At 35.1% G+C, this 21,052-nt stretch overlaps 1 protein-coding gene and 1 pseudogene across 1 annotated transcript in view; both read right to left on the bottom strand.

Moving 5' to 3' along the window:
* Nucleotides 1-21,052, bottom strand: part of PIGN (phosphatidylinositol glycan anchor biosynthesis class N) — a 154,649-nt gene that overhangs the window by 112,280 nt on the left and 21,317 nt on the right. Inside the window, exons 2-6 of the mRNA XM_008052575.2 lie at nucleotides 13,228-13,476; nucleotides 10,672-10,793; nucleotides 9,925-10,023; nucleotides 7,943-8,049; nucleotides 1,178-1,302 (exon numbers count right to left, since the gene is read on the bottom strand). Of these exons, the coding sequence (XP_008050766.1) occupies nucleotides 1,178-1,302; nucleotides 7,943-8,049; nucleotides 9,925-10,023; nucleotides 10,672-10,793; nucleotides 13,228-13,448 (674 nt within the window). The 5' untranslated portion in view covers nucleotides 13,449-13,476. The remainder of the gene's footprint in view (nucleotides 1-1,177; nucleotides 1,303-7,942; nucleotides 8,050-9,924; nucleotides 10,024-10,671; nucleotides 10,794-13,227; nucleotides 13,477-21,052) is intronic.
* Nucleotides 20,553-21,052, bottom strand: part of LOC103254498 — a 1,490-nt pseudogene continuing 990 nt past the window's right edge.

Here is a 21,052-nt window from a genome sequence, read left to right as displayed (position 1 = left end):
TCAGTACATCATGTTAAGGAAGGGAAATATGAGGTATTCATTATTGGCATCTAACCCAATAGACATTACAGTTGTAGTTAAGCTAATCTAAACCAAATTAAAAATAAAGAATAAAAGCAGGCTGGGTGTAGTGGTTCATGCCTGTAATCCCAGCACTTTGGGAGGCCAAGGCCCAAGGATCATTTGAGCCCAGGGGTTCCATACCAGCGTGGCAACATGGTGAGATATCATCTCTTCAAAAAAAGTAAAAACTAGCCGGGCTCGTGGCTCAGCCTGTAATCCCGCGCCTTGGGAGGCTGAGGTGAGCCAATGGCCTGAGCCCGTGAGTTTGAGACCTGTCTGGGCAACTTGACGAGACCTCATCTTCCACAATAAATCAAAAAATTAGCCGGATGTGGTAGTGGGCGCCTGTAATTCCAGCTACTTGGAAGGCTGAGGCAGAAGGATCACCGGAGCCCATCAGGTTGAGGCTGCGGTGGCCGGGAACGGCCACTGAACCCCAGTCTGGGTGACAGAGTGAGACTCCAACTCAAAAAAAAAGTAAAAACTAGCCAGTCGTGGTGACTCGTGCTTGTCCCAGGTACTTGGGAAGCTGAAGTGGGAGGATAGCTTGAACCCAGGAATTCAAGGAGGCAGTGAGCCATGGTCATGCCACTGCCCTCCAGCCTGGGTGACAGAGTGAAACCGTAACTCAAGAAAAATATAACATGGATTCTTTCTTTCTTTTATGGTCTTCAAGAGTGGGAAAAATATTTGCTGTAATGCATAAGGAGTGCTACTTAATTATAGTACACAAAACTTCACAGTTATGTGATAGATAAAATACTAATTAAATGGAACACAAAATAACTAATTATATCTTTTTTGTGATATAAAAATTAACACCATAGAACTGTTTCAAGATTCACTAAAAATATTTCTAAAATATAGTTATTTTAGATAAAATATTTTTTTCTTCCTTGATAAATTAAGAATATGGAATTTAAGTACACAGTATATTTCACTTATATTAATGTGCAATCTGGCTACAGCAGATGTTATTTTAACCTCTATATCATATTACATCTTTTATTTGAAATATTAGCTCTGTTATTGTAACTACAAACAAAACATCACAATACTTTAAAAGTTCAAACAGCATAGCTATTTACTTTAAAAAATAAAACTATTAAATTACCTTGATGATGGTCGATGAGCATGTCCATTTGTATCTATTCCTAATAAATGTAAGAAGAAAACTATTTTTTCTTCATTTATTTTAGAAAACAAAGACTGGTTGTTTCTGGCAGCATGAAAGAAGTCCTGCATGTAACAAATCAGTTAAAAACTTTTAGTTCATTTATTTTCTTTTAAAAATAATACTGATGAAAATACTTACATTTACATATAACTACAGAATTAAATTGCCTAACATTGTTTAAACTTGTCCTCAAGACCTACAAACACAAAGACTTTGTTATCAGTTCAGACATCTGTGTTTAATAAGTGAGCTATTTTCTGTGCTATACTAAAGGCCAAAAATAGTTACAGAAAGGAGATCTTGAGTTATAAAGATCTCATAACATTGCTCATCTCACATCTAACTTAATATAATACAAGAGATTGAAAACGTGTTTTGGCAAGAGTCAAAAATAAAATAGTAATACTGGTAACAGTTTAAGAATGATTTTTTAACATTTAGAGCTGGGGACCACCTCTCTTTGTCCTGTCTACTAACACCCTAGCACAAACACAATCTCTCATTCTGAACATTGCAAATAGTTGTCTTTTTTTTTTTTTTGAGTTGGAGTCTCACTCTGTCGCCCAGACTGGAGTGCTGTGGCCGCTCCCGGCCACTGCAGCCTCGACCTGCTGGGCTCCGGCGATCCTTCTGCCTCAGCCTTCCAAGTAGCTGGAACTACAGGCACGTGCTACCACGCCCAGCTAATTTTTTGATTTATTGTGGAGATGAAGTCTTGCCTGCCCAGGTGGGTCTCGAACCCGCAGGCTCAGGCAATTCACCCACCTCAGCCTCCCAAAGGCGTGGGATTACAGGCTGAGCCACCGAGCCCGGCGCAAATAACTTTCTAACTACTTCTTTTGCCCCATCTAGAATCTGTTCTTCATGTTGCACGATAGGAAAGCACCCAATTAATAAAGTATGTTTCAAATTATATTAATTTCATCTTGGTAAATTGGATTCATAAAGCAAGGGCTCATTCACCCCACACTCACATATACATGAACACGTATACAAGTACCTATGAAGAGTACTTCTACATTATTTTAAATAAGTCAACAGGCTATACTAAGTTATATCTTTGTTGTTCTCATAAATGTCTCTAATGTGTAGATGTTAACTTTTAACAATAAAAGATATTTAACTTTTCAAAAGTCTTAAGCATTTAAGTATTTTATCAAATAATTCATTATTATAAATGTTAAAAAAATACAAATGGTGCAATTGGTGAAACTAGCCATTCAAGAATAAAAGTACATTTAAAAATATGATCTGCAACCTGCTATCATCCTCCTCAAAAGTATAAAGTTGCCCCTAAGTTTCATAAACATTCTACCCAATTCTTAAGAAATTTTAAATCTAGAAGAACATGACAAATTCTTTAAGAGAAAGGACTTGGAAATTCTAAATACAATTTAAAAGTTGGCAAAAAACAAACTGAGCAACTGACTTGAGTTAAACTTATAATTTGCCCCATGACTAGCAAAAAAAATATTTGGCTATGTAAAAAGTGCTATTCATTCATATAAGCACATGAGATATGGGAAACTATGAAATGCTAATCTTGCAGAGATCATCCTCTTTCTCTGTCAGATTCCCATTGCCTTTTAAAAAGTTGATCTTCTGGACATAAGAGGTAAAATATATTCCCAGCATCTTTATTTCTGTTGTATTCTAAGTGATCATTCATTTCTGTACCCAACAAATATTTATTAAGTATCATGGGAGGCTGTTAAATGATTACCCCAACATGCATTCTCCTCTTCTCCCTGAGCAAAATCCTTTTATCTTATGGTACACAGTAATGCTGATAGCTTAAAATTTATATATTTCCCATCCTTCCTTGCTGCTAAACATGACCATGTGGTATATCAAATAGAAAATAAAAATGAGGAGTAGCATACTGCTATCAGATAACAAAGACTTTAAATGAACAACAGTAAAAACAGACAAAGAAGGGCATTATAAAATGATAAAGTATGCAATTTAACAAGAAGATGCAACTATCTTAAAGATGTGCAACCAACACTGGAGCAAGCAAACATTACTTGACCTTTGAAAACATACAGATAACAATACATAATAGTGAGAGACTTCAACACCCTACCAACATCACTAGACATCATCAAAGCATAAAATCAACAAAGAAACACTGGACTTAAACTAGGCTATAGATCAAATGGACCTAACAGACATCTATAGAACTTTCCACCCAAAAACTGCAAAACACATTCTTCACATCTCTGCATGGTGGAACATTCTCCAAAATAGACCATATCCTTGGCTTTCAATAAATTAAAAAATATCAAAATTATACCAAGCATCTTCTCTGATCACAGTGGAATAAAATTAGAAGTCAACACTAAGAGGAACTTCCAAAGCACACCACTACATGGAAACTGAACAATCTACTCTTAAATTATTCTTGGGTAAACAATGAAATTAAGGCACAGATTTAAAAAAATTGTTTAAATGAAAGAAAATATAGATCAACATACCAAAAGCTCTGGGACACAGCAAAAACAATGTCAAGAGGAAAGTTTACAACACTAAAGGCCTACATCAGAAAGATAAAAAGATCTGAAATCAACAGCTTAAACCTCCAGGAACTTAAAAAAAAAAACAAGAATAATCTAAACTTAAAAGTTAGCACAGAAAACAAGTAACAAAGATCAGATCAGAACTAAATGAGACTGAGACCAAGAAAATGATACAAATGATCAATAAATACAAAAGTTGGTTCTTTGAAAGGATAAACAAAATCAGAGACTACTATGACTACCTCATGGTAACAAATTGGAAAACTTAGAGGAAATGGATACATCCTTGGAAACATACAACCTCCTAAGACTGAACCAGGAAGAAATAGATACCGTGAACACACCAATAATGAGCAATGAAGTTGAATCAGTAATTAAAAATCTTTCAACAACAAAAACCCCATGGCCAGATGAAATCACAGTCAAATTTTATCAGATATACAAAAAAAGCTGGTACCAATCCTACTGAAAGTATTCCAAATAATCAAGAAGAAGGGACTCTTCCCAAGTTCATTCTATGAAATCATACCATTTTGATATCACACTGATACCAAAATCAGACAAGATATAACCAAAAAAAGAAAACTACAGGTCAATATCCCTAATGAATATAGATGGAAAATCCTTAACAAAATAATAGCAAATTAAATTCAACAGCATCTCAAAAAAATAATCCAGCACAACCAAGTGGATTTTATTCCAGGGATGCAAGGATGGTTCAATATCTGTAAATCAATAAATGTGATTCCACATAAACAGAAGCAAAAACAAAAACCATATGATCATCTCAATAGATGCAGAAAAGCACTCTTCATGGTAAAAATTCTCAACAAACTAGGCATCAAAGGTACATATCTCAAAATATGTAAAAGTCATATATGAAAAACTTTTGAAAAAGTTGAAAACACTCCCTCTCAGAACTTGAACAAGACAGAGATATCCACTCTCACCACTCTTATTCAACGTTGTACTGGAAGTCCTAGCAAGAGCAACTTCTAAAAGTAAGAGAAAGGAATAAAAGACACCCAAATTGGCAAAGAGAAAGTCAAACTATCCCTGTTCACTAATGACATGATTGTATTCCCCAAAACCCTAAAGATTCTTCCAAGAAGCTTCCAGAACAGACAAACACCTTCAGTAAAATATGAGGATACAAAGTCAATGTCTATTTCTCATAAGCAGACCCTGAACATTTATCATAATACTATAAGAAAGGGATTGACAGTAGTGGGACACTGCCAGGGGAGGGGGATGCATATAACATCAATAAGGGTACCCAAACTTTACCTGTATTATGACCACTTAAATACCTAACTCTGAATTGTATCCCACTTATATGCCTAACTCTGAATTGTATCTTTAAAATAAAGCTAAAAATTAAAAAAAAAACAGTCACTGTATAAAAATCAGTAGCATTTCTATACACCAGTAATGCCCAAGCCGAGAACCAAGTTAAGAACTTAATCCCATTTACATTAGCCACAAAAAATAAAATACCTAGGAATACACCTAACCAAGAAGGTAAAAGATCTCTACAAGGAGAACTACAAAACACTAATGAAATAAATTGTAGATGAAAAACAAATGAAAAAGCATCTCATGTTCATGGATTGGAAGAATCAATTTTGTTAAAATGACCACACTGCCCAAAGCAATCTACAGATTCAACACAATCCCTATAAAAATGCCAACATCATTTTTCACAGAACTAAAAAGAACAATCTTGACATTTATATGGAACTAAAAAAGAGCCAGAGTAGCCAAAGCAATTCACAGTAAAAAGAACAAATGGAGAGGCATCACACTGCCTGACTTCAAATTATAATACAAGGCTATGGTAACTAAAATGTCATGTACTGGTACATGAGTAGACAGATAGCTCAATGGGACAGAATAGCGAACCAGGAAGTAAAGCTACATACCTATAACCAATTGATCTTTGAAAAGTCAACAAAAACAATCAGAATAAGACACCCTATTAAATAAATGGTGTTGGGACAACTAGTTAGCCATATGCAGAAGAATGAAACTGGACCTCTGCCTCTCATCATATACAAAAATTAACTCAATATAGATTGAAGATTTAAATGTAAGACCTGGAACTATAAAAATCCTAGAAAAAAATCTAGGAAACACTCTTCTAGACATCAGCTTAGGCAAAGAATTCATGACTAAGACACCCAAAGCAATTATGACAAAAACAAAAATAGATAGATGAGATTTAATTAAGCTAAGAAGTCTCTGCATAGCTAAAGAAATAATCAATGGAGTGAACAGAAAACCTACAGAATGGGAGAAAATATTTGCAAATTATGTCTCAGAAAAAGGGCTACTATCCAGAATCATAAGAAACTCAAACAAATATTAAAAAATCAAACCACCCTATTGAAAAGTGGGCAAAGGACATGAATAGACACTGCTGAAAAGAAGACACACAAGTGGCCAACAAGCATATCAAAAAATGCTTTACATCACTAATCATCAGAGAAATGCAAATTAAAACCATAATAAGATATTACCTTACACAAATCAGGATGGCTATTATTAAAAAGTCAAAGAACAACAGATATTGGCATAGTTGCAGAGAAAAGGGAACACTCATTCACTATTAGTGGGATTGTAAACTATTCCAACTTCTATGGAAAACAGAATAGAAATTTCTCAAAGAACTAAAAATAGAACTAGCATTCGATCTAACAATCCCATTACTAGGGATCTACTTCAGGGAAAAGAAATCATTATACAAAAAAGATACGTGTGCTCATATGTTCATTGCAGCACTATTCACAATAGCAAGATAGAACCAACCTAAGTGCCCACCAACAATTGACTGGATAGAGTAAATGTGACATCTATCTATCTATCTATCTATCTATCTATCTATCTATCTATCTATCTATCTATCATGAAATACTACACAGCCATAAAAAAAGAATGAAATCATATCCTTTGCAGCAGCATAGATGGAGCTGGAGATCATCCTCCTAAGTGAAATGAGAAACAGAAAACAAACACTGTATGATTTCACTTATATGCAGGAGCTAAATGGCTACAAAGATAAAATTAATAGACACTGACTGGAGACACCAATAAATGGGGAGCTGGAAGGAGGGGCCAGGGTTTAGAAATTACCTATTGGGTACAATGTTACTATCTGGGGAATGGGCCACCTGAGAGCCAATCCCCACTACTACACAGTATGTCCGTGAAACAAACATGCACTCATACCTCTTGAATCTAAAACTAAAATGAGAAAAAAGCCTGGTTCGGTGGCTCAGCCTGTAATCCCGCGCCTTTGGGAGGCTGAGGTGAGTGGATTGCCTGAGCCCGCGGGTTCGGGTTCGAGACCCGCCTGGGCAGCAAGACCTCATCTCTACAATAAATCAAAAAATCAGCCGGGCGTGGTGGCGCATGCCTGTAATTCCGGCTACTTGGAAGGCGGAGGCGGAAGGATCGCCGGAGCCCAGCAGGTCAAGGCTGCGGTGGCCGGGAGCGGCCACTGCACTCCAGTCTGGGCGACAGAGTGAGACTCCAACTCAAAAATAAATAAATAAATAAAATGAGAAAAAAAAGGAGAGCTTATGTCCACAATGGAGATTTCCATACTATGTTCCTAATGCAACTGTGATAACTATCAAATAGTTCATAAAACTCTATTACGTAAAGAAACTCATAGGTATTTTATTATGATTAACTTGCTAATGTGTTTTGTTTAATTTGCTTATCCAATTTTTCTTTAAAGTACAATTTAAAAAAAAACCATCTACTTTGTTATAATAAATACATTACATTTAAACAGTATCTTTCCAAAGGCTTTCACAAATCTCACACCGTCTACTACTGCAAGAAACAAAAGATCAAACATTTCCTTGTATGATTTATCAAACTGGAAATTGAATGTATATTTCCTTAATCCTAAGCTAGGGCACATTTTACTATCAAAAACATAGAATTTTGAAAGGCTATTTTTAAAAAATTATTTTTCTAAACTTCTATTAATTGATTATTCTACTATGTGTAAATTATTAGAATTCAGTCTTATTTTTCATAATAGTGTGCTATAAAATAGAACTTTCAAGTACATGCAAGCAGAAAAAACTTAAGATAATTTACAAACAAATCAGTTTACAGTACTTTAGGTAAAACTAAGTGTTTTGTACATTAATCACTCAATAACACACACCTTAACATTATCAAAAACCCAGGTATCCAATTTTGTTGCATCTTGAGCACCAAAATCCTCTTTTTTGGCATCATAACTATGTGTATAAATATGGTCTCCACTAGCACCTGAAAACAGAATTTGGGAAAAGTAAAATTGTAAAAAATATTTTAAACTATCATAAAATATGAGAGTCATTTACAGATTTTTGAGAGTAATTAGAATTTTCCACAAAGTACAATGCGTTATGATGAGGAAGAGAAAGATGGGGGGAATAATTGACACTGATTTATATGCCATCAACCATGCTGTGTACTTTAATATATTCCATTGTTTTCTCTTCTCATGATAACATATTTTAATTTTGCAGATACATTACATGTAAGTTAATTAACTTGCCAAAGTCACAATTATAAGCAATAAAGCGAAAATAACCACAGTTTGTCTCCCTGTAAGGATTAAACTATTTTTTTAAAAGTGTGTTCCCTAGGATGTTCCAATCTAAAATAGCTGAAGAGATGTGGTATATAAACCTTCTCAGAGTACGAAGAAAGTTCAAATATTTCACTTCTCTTATTCAAATACTATGCGTATTTTTCTCAATATAAGAAAACAAATATTGTTTATTGTCAAATATTTTGAAGGGGGTTAATAGATTAATCTTATACATTTGTAAGATTTTATTAAGAATCTAGTGAATTTACTGAATTTCTGGGTTAAATAGGCCCTTGCAGGTAATAAGGAAGAGATATAATAAAGGAATGATAATCTTGATAGCATCAGTTCAGCTCTAAGGACCCTCTTCTATTGCTCAGCCACTCAATTTCCCATGTCCCAAATAAAAAGATCTGAGTGGATGTGTTGGCTACTACAAGAAGCAAAACATTCCTATTAGACTTTCTCTGATGCAAGCATTGATCATGTCCCATCAATTGCAGTCAGAAGTAGAAAGGTTAGTTTGGTAAACCATAGCAGCTTAATCTACTCTCACCATCACCAGCCCACCAAAACGCTAAACTACTTTCCAAAGAAGAAAATTAAAAAGATACCTCTATTTATATATATAAAGATATCTGTGTACATATATATATATACGCTTGAGGTTTTTGATCTGCCCAGTACAATAATGTTCTAGGAATTTCATATGTAAAATTCTGAATATATATTTTTCTTTCTGAACACATACTAATCTTCAATAGTTCCCATTATTATAATTATAACTACGGCTCAGTATAATGTTACAAATATTTTCCAAGTAAAATAATCAATCACTACTTTTAGCTCTCACTAAAAGGCAGTTAATAAGTGAAATTTATTCAACTGATTTTAGAAACTAATATAAATGAACTTTCTAATCAAGAGATGTCCTAATACTATCAGAATCACATATAAGTAATCACAATAAATCCAAATGCCATATTAAATATACTTAGCTTATTTAATTCAGTATATTTAACATATTGAACATGGCATTTCAATATAATAAATACTATATATTAATGTCATATAAAATACCAAAATATTTGGCATAGTCAATATATTCAAATAGACATTATAAACACACATTTTAAATATGGATATGAATATCTAACTTCTTTAATAATTTATCAAAGTGTAAACAAACCTATGAGACAGAAATTATTATCACATTTTATAAAAAGGAAAACTGAATTATAGAGATTATAAAGCTGTTTATAAAGCTTTTTATAAAACTGTTAAGTAACAGAACAATATACCATTTCATTGAGCCCGAAATATTTCCTACCTGCCTGATATGCCAATATTTCAAGTACAGCTAAGAAGGAAAAAACATCGCCAGTTAAATTGGTATATCTAATCCTGTCACATACTTTCATATTTCAGAAATGCTAAAAATGTGAAAATATGTGTATACAGTATTTACAAATACTGTGTAAATACAGTAAGCAACATATATACAAATACCATATTGATTTATTACCTTTCCACTACCTGAGGGAATAAAATCAGTGACTGACTCTTACCTTTGGCAAACATAGGCAAGATATCTGGGCTTCCCCAGCTCCACGTGTACTTGCTTTCATTAAAAAGAGAATCAAATTCTACAGGATTTTCCTTCCAGCCTTCAGGCAATTGAGAAAAAAATAAAGCAATGATGAAAGCAAAATATACATGGTAAAATAAGACCTTAAAGAAGTATTCTTCAAATAATATCAATGATATTGCTTGGAGAACGATAGAAAATAATATATTTTATATTATGAGTATTATACCATTATTTTTAAAAAACTAACAATAGCTGATTTACTTCTTACTAAAATATAGAATCACTTCTGAACTTTGAAGAGTAATATCTAGGGAAACCAAGGATCCATCCAACCACACTCTTTCTTTTTGTTTTTGTTTTATTAACATGTTTTGCTTTAAAGATGTAGGGTACAATTCAGGATCAGGTATACAAATGGCCATCGTACAGGTAAAGTTTGGGCCACCCTTTGGTCCCCACTTTGCCTGGTTTGAGATCCAGCACCCTTACTGATGTTGTGTTCCCCGCCTCATACACACACACACATTTTCAATAGCACAGGATAATGGAATACTAAAGCCCAATTCTAGAATCAATAGCAGTGTGTGTTCATGTCAGCAAGGCATGCTAAAACACTTGTCAAGAATATCTCAAAACACACTTTTTACTTTGTGACATGATTCAGTAGTAACAAAGGAATATTTATAAGACAAATTTTTTATTTAATTGTCTAAAGAGGCAATACCTTTGGCAACTGCACTGACATCTTCATAAAACCCAGCTATGAGAGCTACATGACCTGGCCGAGACTCTGTTGGGACACGTGTGTGAGAAATTCCCCAACTGCCTTCATGCATTATGATATTCCTAAAAGATATTAAAAATGAATAGTTAGTATAGACTATTATTAAATACTCTTATAAGGTTTTAGAAAAATAAGATTATTACAGAATGAATCAAAAACAAAAAAGCGAGTCAAGGCATAGGAAGGAAAGGAATCCTTCAAATCCCAACTGAGCCCAGTCCTAGATCCCACCAGCTGAATGCCGTAGCATGAATGAGTTCAGATGAGACCAACAAAGAACCACTTACCCACCATTCAGAATCATGAGATAAAATACACGTAGTTGTTTCAGCCACAAAATATTGAGATTATTACATAGTGATAAATGATATATATCTATACATACCAGTATTAAACTGTATTAAGTATGATGATAGCATTGTAGTTATATAAAAGAAAGTCTTTGTCCCTAAGAGATATATGCAGAAGTGTTTAAGGTGAAGTGTCATAATGTCTTGCTTTCAAATTGTTAAGGAAAAAGATAATGAAAACTAGGTGTACTCCCATTTATGTGCGTGGTGTGTGTGTAGAAAGAGAATATAAATATGAAAAAGTTAAAATTATCAAACTAGGTTAAAGATATACAATGTCCATCACATAATCCTTTCAATTTATGTGTAGCTGAAGAATTCTAAAATAAAAAATTAAGGAGGAAAACGGCTATACTCCTAATTAGGAGTTAAACAATATTCTTCAATTTGAGATTAAAATGGGCAAAATATTTCTTTTGCTAAAATGTATCATTATTTAAGTTATATTATAGTGATGTGCAAAATCTAGGAAAGAAAGCAAAATCATGCTATTAGAGGTGAAAGGCCAGCAGAGTAATGAGTTATGAAACAATCACTGCAGCAATAACATTTTTCAAGATAAATATTTGACTCTCAATACGTTCTGAAGAAAAATGTAAGTACTGGTATAGATTCTTTTAATATTGGTTTACCCAATAATGAAACCAATTTTGGTGAAATACATAGAATCAGTAAATGATTTGAAAACCATTGGATCAAATATTATGGGAGAAATATTCTTTAACTTCTCGAGTTATATAAAGAAAACTGGAATTAAACAGAAAGGGAAAGTATAAGAAATTTGGATACCTCTATTTAAAAACATTACTTTAGATCATATTTTTTTAAAAACAGGTTTACAACAAGCTAGAAGATTTCTTCAATTATAAATATACAATGGCATACAACACAAAACACATCAACTGCTTAAGCTCTCAGTCCGAAGCACTTCCTTTAGTAAATCCCCAAGGAGAAATAAGTGTCACCAGGAAAGTTTGACTTTTCCTTAACAACCAGTATACCTTATTAATTTAGAAATGAACTGCATTTTTCTCTCTGCTTTGACAACTAAGAAATTTACTCAAATGTTTTAATTATTTCTAGATATTTATGTTACATGTGATTATGTACTATAATTAACACTGGTTTGATATTATTTTCCCACTAAGGTGCTCCTATTGACCTGAGTCACTCATGTACTTATTTTTATCCTTTATTATATTATGCAGTTCTTTGAGCCCCCAAAAATTTATTTCTGAAAATTCAAGGTAGTATTCATTCTTCTAGCAGTCAATAAATATTTGTTAATTGCCTACTATGTTCGAGGAACTGAAGATAAAGTGGCATGTAAGTCCCAGCCCTCATGGAACTTGCACAGTGATAAGTACTATAAAGAAAAATACAAAAGGGTGAAGGAACAGAAAGTAATGATGACAGGTAGGGATGGAGGAGGCAGAATATTTTGGATAAATTTCCCCTTGAATCTGATTTTGATCGTTCCACATCATTAGAAGGGCTTTTGAGGGGCTTGTCACCAATCAGAAAAAGAACAATTGTTTGTAGCAGCCTCATAAGTCCAAAAAAACAAAATATTTCTTTTAGAAGCTACTCAACAGAAGCTAAAGTTACATTAAACAGTGACAGAGACTTAAAAGAAAGGGTTTTATATTTTTTAATAAAAGATTATATCTTAATTTGATGTCTATATTTTCTAGTTAAACACCACTGTAATTAGTAATTCAATAATTATGCTTGTCTTTATTTTACAAAACTAGCAGATTAATTTTCTTATTTTGTTAGAGAGGGGGTCTTGATATATATGTGTATGTGTATACATGTAATATACATAGAGAGAGAGAGGGGGACAGACAGGGAGAGAGTTGTGGGCTAGGTTTGCGAACTTAGGACAAGTGAGTTCCAGCAGCTACGGCTGTCCATTTCAATTCACCTGTTATCAGCTTCGACATTAGTAGAAATAATAACCAGGAGGAAACAAACTGGCATACGGTGCTAACCCGGAAGACACAGGCAAATGTACAAGCGCCCCATTTTCTTTCTCACCATCGCTCCTGTGTCCAGTGTGAGATAAACAGTGAGATACTTGCTGTTGACTTAGACTCAGGGTAACATCTTAAAGAGTTATCGCTGTATCCCTGGACGTACTTACCTGATAAATGGCGCTCTAGAGTTTCCGTTTTCATCTAATTCATAAAGTGCATCTGCTCGGAGGCCATCAGCAACAAACAGCACTAATCTTCTCGCTGGGGGAGGCAGTGGTGTAAACTGAGGAGTCATTCCACGAACCAAAGGAGAAGTAAAATAAATGTCAAAGATGGAGGCAAAGAACACAAAATGTACGAGCAGTCCCAGCGTGAAGAACAGCAGCATAGCCAGCGTAGTCAATCTTCAAGAGAAACTGAAAGCGGGGACAAAAGGAAATTAGGGTAACTCTTAATGCAACCGGATACATTTTCTTCTATTTTGATGACTGCATGTAAGCTAAACATGTCTTTTAAAATACCAGATAACTCATAACCTTCATTTTCATTGGTGGTGCTAACAATAAGCATTAGACAATAATGTGAGATAATACTGAAATAAAATATAGGGTAAAGTACACCCAAGCAAAAAGTTTAAGTATAATAAATAATGAGGACGGGCTCTCGCCTTTAATCCTAGCATTTTGGGAGGCTGAGTCAGGAGGACTGCTTGAGGGAAGGAGTTGGAGACCAGCCTGGGCAACATAGGAGACTCTGTCTTTACAAAAGATTTTTAAAAAATTAGCCAGGTGTGGTGGCACATGCCTTTACCCCCAGCTACTCGGGAGGCTGAAGCAGAAGGACTGCCTGAGCCCAGGAGGTTAAAGCTGTGGTGAGGTGTGACTGTGCCACTGCACTCCAGCCCTGGCAACAGACTGAAACTCTGATTAAAAAAAAAAAAAAAAAAAATAGAATAAATAATTGGAATCGATAAACTACAATAAATGTAAGTGCATAAAATTAACTTAATAAGTTAATAAGAAGCTTAAAATGTAAGCTCATAAAAATAAATATAGATCAAAGAACAAAGAAAAAAATTAAACCAGTTCTAAAAAGAGTTAGGATTCAGTCAAATGAAATCCTACATAAATAGGAACTATAACTCATGCTACTCTTGGTTGTCCACATGACAACCATTGCTATTCTCAGAAATTAAATTATTTAAATTACTTACAATTATTTAAATGTTTGTTCATTGCTTTAAATTATGTAAATGTTTGTAGGTTGATTTTTTTAACTTTTACATTGGTAATCAGCTCAAGGGTCTTCTGGCTCTCTGAATCACATGGAGAAAGTTAAATTTCATCTGTGCCTCAGAAAATCTGCACTCATTAAGAGAACATTTTATTTTAGTTTCCTGAACCAACACCAAAAATAAGGTTCTATTTATCCATTCAATAAAAATTTTCTGTATGTATCTGCATGTGTGTGCTGGGATACTTCAGAGAACACTAAGAGGACACAGTCACAGATCTGATACACTTACAAACATGTAAGGAAGAAAAACTAAGTACTATGAAACATTTAAATACAATAAGCCATTCTGTCATTAAGCTGCCAAGACAAAATTGAACACAGATGTACTTTTCAAGCCAGACTGTAATTTGTTTTTGTTGGTGAATCTCTGTAGATTAAGAAAAAAAAAGGGAGTATAATTTGTCTTACATGTAATATATGTAACAGCATTAGTTACATATAGTGAACATGTGCTGAAAAACACCAAGGATGAGGCAATTTTAGTTGCAAACACATCTTTTTCTTTTTAGCCTGCACAGTCACATCATGGAAAGAAAGACCAGGAAAACACCCTGGGGAAAAAAAAAGAAAGAAATGTTGGAAAAACACTTATTAAAATCAAGTAGATTATAAAAAAGAAAATATAATAGAGCTAAAGGTCAAATTGTAGGCCACTTATTTTGAGACAACCAAGAATTGATTAAATATCAAAGAGACTCCACAAAAAATAAAAATTCTTTAGTGAGTAGATGCTATTTTGTAATCTCAGGCAATACTCTGAGTAAATGTTTGCTTCTTTTCTAGTATTTATAGGCTTCACAACACAGTAAGTGCCATCTTAATGTTATTCTGACTATTAAAATAAGATATAATCACTGTGTTAAGTTTTAAAAATATAGAAAAATTACCTATGATTCTACCACCTGGAAAAAAACTGTTACTGGTTTCTTATAATTTTTATCATATCTATAATTTTATAGAGGCTCAAAATTGATTTTTTTAAGATACATTAGCACATAGCTTTTAAAAAGACAACTCTTCCCATTTATTATTGCCATACTCTTATTCTATAAGTGCATTTTAACTTTCCTAATCACTCTCATACTGGTAAGCATTAAAGTGGTTTTTATTTCCACTATTAAAACGTGACAATATGATTAACTGAAATTTATATGTAACTTATATGTGTTTTTTAGATATTTCATGCTATGTGTTGAAGATACTACCTATAAGTGTAATCACTGAGTTAAAAGCTATGGGCATCTTAAAGACTTCTGACACACTGAATACAGAAAAAAAAATTTTCAATTAAATATTGATTCTCCTAATGATAAATTAAGCAACTCACCAATATATATCTCTTCTTTGCTTATCTCACAAGGTCTCCTAAAGAAAAACCTATCACTTCAAATAGACCCAGCATAATAAGCAAAATTTGGTTAATAAAAAAGGAGGCATTAAATAGAATAGTATTCTAAATGACAACATTTCAAGCCGAGAAATTATTTTAAAATCTTTACATTTCACTAAGAAATTTTAAAACATCCTCAAAGCCCTTACCAAATACTATACATTTGGGCTTTCGATATTGCTTTTAAACCTTTTAAGATATATTGAAATCTTATTTTTTCACTATTCTCTAAGGGTAATTCAATAAATTCCTGAGCTCTATTAGTTACTCCATTGCCATTTGAACCTGGCATGCTCAGCAGCAGGACAGTCTAGGATGCCCTTGGGCAGCATTAGAGGATCTCTCCAGTGTTAAGGGCCAAATACAATCATTTTTAAATGAAAAAAAACCCACTCCTAGATTAAGATAAATAGAACAAAATTTTACTGTTAAGTAAATATTCACAATGAAAAAAGTAAATGTATTCAAATGGATAAAATTTAACTTGACTAAGGACTAAGCTCTGTTAGAATAAAAACATACTAAGGAAATAAACTTCAAAATGGGTCAGTATCTTAGTCACAAGTATTAAAACTGACATATGGTACTCACTGAAGCATAAAATATTGTCTAAGATGTAAAAAGATCTTCTGGGAAGAGCATTTAAGGTCTTGATAAGGAGTTTTTAGGGGGGCAAAAAACATGCATTTAAAAAAAAAGAGAGAAGGAATGAAGGTGGGAGAGAGAGACAGACAGACAGGGGAGGGGGGTGAGAGAGAGACAGAGAGAGAGGAAGTTAACCAAGTCTCAGAACATGAGACAATCAAACGACAAGCAAAAAAGCAATATAGTAGGCCAGTGCAACAGGGACTGTGCTACTCCTGTTATCCTGTTATAACACTTTCAGATTCAAAAAATTACCTACTAATATATGTTTTGTATCTATTTTTTTAAACACTTCTAATATGAGAAATTACCTTTAGTTGCCTATAATTGTTATTCTTATTGAGTGTAAGGGCACTCTTTCAAAGTACATTACATTTATTCTAATAAGTGTTAATTATTCTAGTGTCAATAGTCCTATTAAATATTTTCTAATGAATTCTAATGAATGAAATCTACTTTTTAATTTTTAATCAACTCTATGAAGGAGGACTAAAAATGGAATTTATAAAAAGGTGTGTATTTATTCTTACAAGTTTAAAACTTTAGTCACCTTCAAAGTACTCAACGTTTCATGCAATATACTTATCAAGATTCTTTTTCCACTGCTCAAAACAGTTTCTGAAATTGTCAATTGTGATGCCTGTAAGGCCGGAGGTACCGGAGGGCAGGGCGGGCCTCAACAAGATGGCTCCAACCCGGACCAGGAGCACAATGGGAGAGAGTGAGCCAGCAAAAACGAGTGACCGGAATCAAGACTCCAGCCGCAAAGGCAGCCAGTACCTGTTACAGCAACTCTAGCAACACCGTTCAGTCAGTCGCCAGCAGATGTGACAGCTGTCCCTACCAGTGATTGCTCTCCCTGACCCCCTCACAGCTTTCTCAGTGTGCCCTTTATAAACCCATCGCCCATTTTGCTGGGCACGACTTCTCCGGCCCACAGCTACATGGACCAGTCAACCTCGCCTGGGACTGCGCTAATAAATTTTTCTTGGCTCCTTTGCTGCCGGTTCACCTGGTCTGGTTTCGTTTACCTTACAATGCCTTTTAGTGCTTCTGCTGTGTTTTGTTTCACCTCTTCCACATCAGGAAATCGTTTCCCTTTGAGGACTGTTTTCATCTGGGAAAACAAAAATAAGTCGCTTAGGCTGAGATGGGGTGAATAAGGAGGGTGGAGCATGGGGTCACATGCCGTTTTTGGTAAAAAACTGGGGAACACTGAGTGTGGTGTGGCCAAGTGTATTGTCATGGTGGAAAAACCAGTCACCTGTTTGCCACAACTCGGACGTTTCTTCCACAAATCATGATACAACCTTCTCAAAACTTCCGGAAAAAAACTCTGGTTTACTGTTTAATCTGGAGGAACAAATTCCAAGTGTACTTAAAAGAGACCCGCCCTCTAAAAGATAATTCTGTTCTTTGGTTTTCTGTGTTTTTTTTTTGAAGGGGGTCACTCCTCATATTAAAGTACAATTATATATTAAAATGTACCCATTTTAAGTCTTACAAATTTTGACATAAACATGTCACCTCATGAATTCCCCATTTCCCTCTGGCTCATTCATCTATGCCCCCACAGAGCTATTAATAAGCAACTATTGATCTGCCTTCTGTGACACTAGATTAATTTTGACTATGTTATAGTCAAAATGTTATAGAGATGGAATCATGTGGTACTTACTTAATTGTGACTGCTTTCATTCAGCATTGATTTTGAGATTCATGCATGATGTATGATTTAGTTGTTTGTTCCTTTTCATTACTGAGAAGTACTCCATTGCATAAATATACAGTTTATCTATTAACTTCTTGAGAGATATTTGAATTATTTCATTTTGGGCTATTATAAATAAAGTTTATGAACAGCAAATGTACAAGACTTTACGTACATGTGCTTCCATTTCTCTTGAATAAATATGCACAATTAGAATTGCTGGGTTAAATTGTAAGTATAGGCTTTAATTTATAAAAAGCCAAACTTTTCCAAACTGTTTCTATATATCTACCAGCAATGTCTAGTATTTGCAGATATTTGTCAACACTTGGAATTGTAGACTGTTTCATTTTATCCATTCCAGTGTAAGTATAGTGGTAACCTACTGTGGTTTGACTTTACATTTCCCTGGTAGGCAATGATGTTGAGTAACTTTTAATGTGTATAATGGGCATTTATTTAAACCTCCCCTTTTATCCCTTTTAATTTTCTTAAGTGTCTTACAAAGACTAGTACTTTTACATTCTGATTAAGTTCAATTTATTAATTTTCTGAACAGTACTCTTACATTCTGAAGAAGTTCAATTTATTCATATTCCCTTTTGGTTACTACAACTTATGTCCCATCTAAAGAATCACTGTAAATAACAGTGCTTTATTTAGTACAAATTTTTAATAGTTTTTATTTGAAAATAATTTCAAATTTATAATAAAGTTGCAAAAGTAATGGTATAAATACCTGTATGTCCCTTAGTCCTAAACACCTAATATTAACATTTTCCCCACTTGCTTTATCATTTTTTTCACTCCCTGTCTGCTTCTCTCTATTCCTGCTCTCCTTTCTGCCTTACTACCCTATCTTTGAATATATTTGATCATATAACATTGTTTCCAAACCATCTAAGGGTAAGTTACATACATCATGGCTCTTTAGCCCTAAATATTCCAGTGTTTATCTCTAAGAATAATGATACTCTATTATTTATCTATAATATACTTATCAACTTCAGTAAATTCAACATCAATATAATATTTAATCTATAATCAATTTCCCAATTTTATGAAGTGATCCAACAATGTTCTTTATACCATTGCTATAGCTTTATCGAGGCATAATTGGCCTGAAAACTGTATATATTTCAAGTATACAATCAAGGTGAACAAACCGATCACCCCTAAAAGTTTTTTCATGGCTCTTTGAAATCTAACCTCCCCCCCTCATTCTTAGACAATCACTAATGTGCTTTTTAGCACTATAGACTTGTTTGCATTTTAAATAATTTTATATAAATGTATTTCTGCATTGTGTACTCTTTTCCATCTTGATTCTTCCACTGAGCATAATTACTTTTAGAAACATACATGTTTATTCCTATTTATTATTGAGCAATATTACATTGCATAAATATAGTATATTTTGTTTATTCACTCTCATGTTAATAGACATCTGTGTTGTTTTTAGTTTTTGGCTACTTCAAAAAGAAGATCCTTTGGATAATCCTGTAACAACCTATGTATGAACATTATGCTCTCATTTCTCTTCAGTAATGCCTATGAGTAAAACAGCTAAGTCAAGCTACAAAAACAAGAGCGGACCTCCCCCCCAAAAAATGAAATTTTTTTTTGGAGGGTGGGCCCCTTGTAGTACATGCTTCCTCCTCTAGGTATGATTTCTAGAACCCATCAACACCAATGTACCAGTTAGTATTGCTGTGAGAGGCTATGTTTGGCCTCAGTGAACTTTTTTTGAAGATTCTTTCAACACTTTTGCCCATTTCATAACGGGTGATTTACAAGTATACCTGCCCACACTACATGGAGTGTTCAGCAGTTTTTGACCAAAAACTGCATGACCTCCATGCCCCACCCTCTCTAGTCACCCAATTTCACCCCAAGCAATTCCCCCCCCCATGAAAACAAGTCCTCAAAGGGAAATGTTTTGCTGATGTGGACGAGGTAAAACCAAGATGACAGAAGCACTAAAAGGCATCAAAATTGACAAGTTTTAAAACTGTTTTGAGCAGTGGAAAAAGTGTCTCAATAGGCGTACTGCACCAAACAAAGAGTACTTTCAAGATGACTAAAGCTTAAACATGTAAGAATAAAAACACAATTTTCCCCCCATGCCTTCAAAAAACTGTATTTGGTGATAAGCCAAGCTCTGATGGCAAAAGCCCGCCTATGAAAAGGGAGCGGTGGACACTTAAGCGGGTCTGATTCACAGAGCTTGTATATTCATGACTCAAAATAATAAAGACCTTCAACACAAATGATTCTAAAACCATCACAGCCCATCAGTACGCAAGACTCACTTAGATGTGCTGGAATCAGCTCTAAATAAAGGATGGTCGACGTGCGGCAGGGCCCGCATCCTTGCGACGAATGAAACACCTGGCCAAAAGGTGGGGGGGGACAACTGACATGAAGGCGACGTCCTCCCTCAGCCATTGTCAGGGACCACCCAGGGAGGATAAAAGGGGGTCAGGGGCAGGGGCCTCTGGGGGGCTCACCTCCCCGGAGACGACATGGGAACCCCGGACCTCGCCACCAGCCACACTAGTACAGAGCGGCCACCTCCATGGGCGCCACCAGGGGTCACGTGCCAACCTAACCAGAGTCAGATGCGACTCTGCTGCGGCTCTGAGCACCTCGCTCAGGGAAGCAACAGCCAGCAACCAGCCATGGTCAGCAAGCCGACCCTGACTCGGTGGTGCTTTCTGACCAAAGCATCCGAGCGGCGGAAGCGGCGGCGACCGTCGCCAGGACAAGGGGTCCCCAGGCGGAGGCAGCTCTCCAGCTGCCGCGGCGTCCTCCCCGCGCCGCGACGGCTCTGCCACCAGGGGGCTGTGGGGAGAGGCCCTCTGCGACCGGGCCTCGGCGAGGCGGATGCACGGGGGAGCTTGGGAGCGACAGAACCACAACAGGGCGACCTCCGCAGGCCCGGGGCCGG

Source organism: Carlito syrichta, unplaced genomic scaffold (genome assembly GCF_000164805.1).
Source record: "Carlito syrichta isolate Samal-C Ts95f unplaced genomic scaffold, Tarsius_syrichta-2.0.1 Scaffold282654, whole genome shotgun sequence".
NCBI classification, from domain to species: Eukaryota; Metazoa; Chordata; class Mammalia; order Primates; family Tarsiidae; genus Carlito; species Carlito syrichta.
The sequence above is the reverse complement of the archived record's forward strand: the minus strand, read 5'-3'. Positions and strand labels throughout refer to the sequence as shown.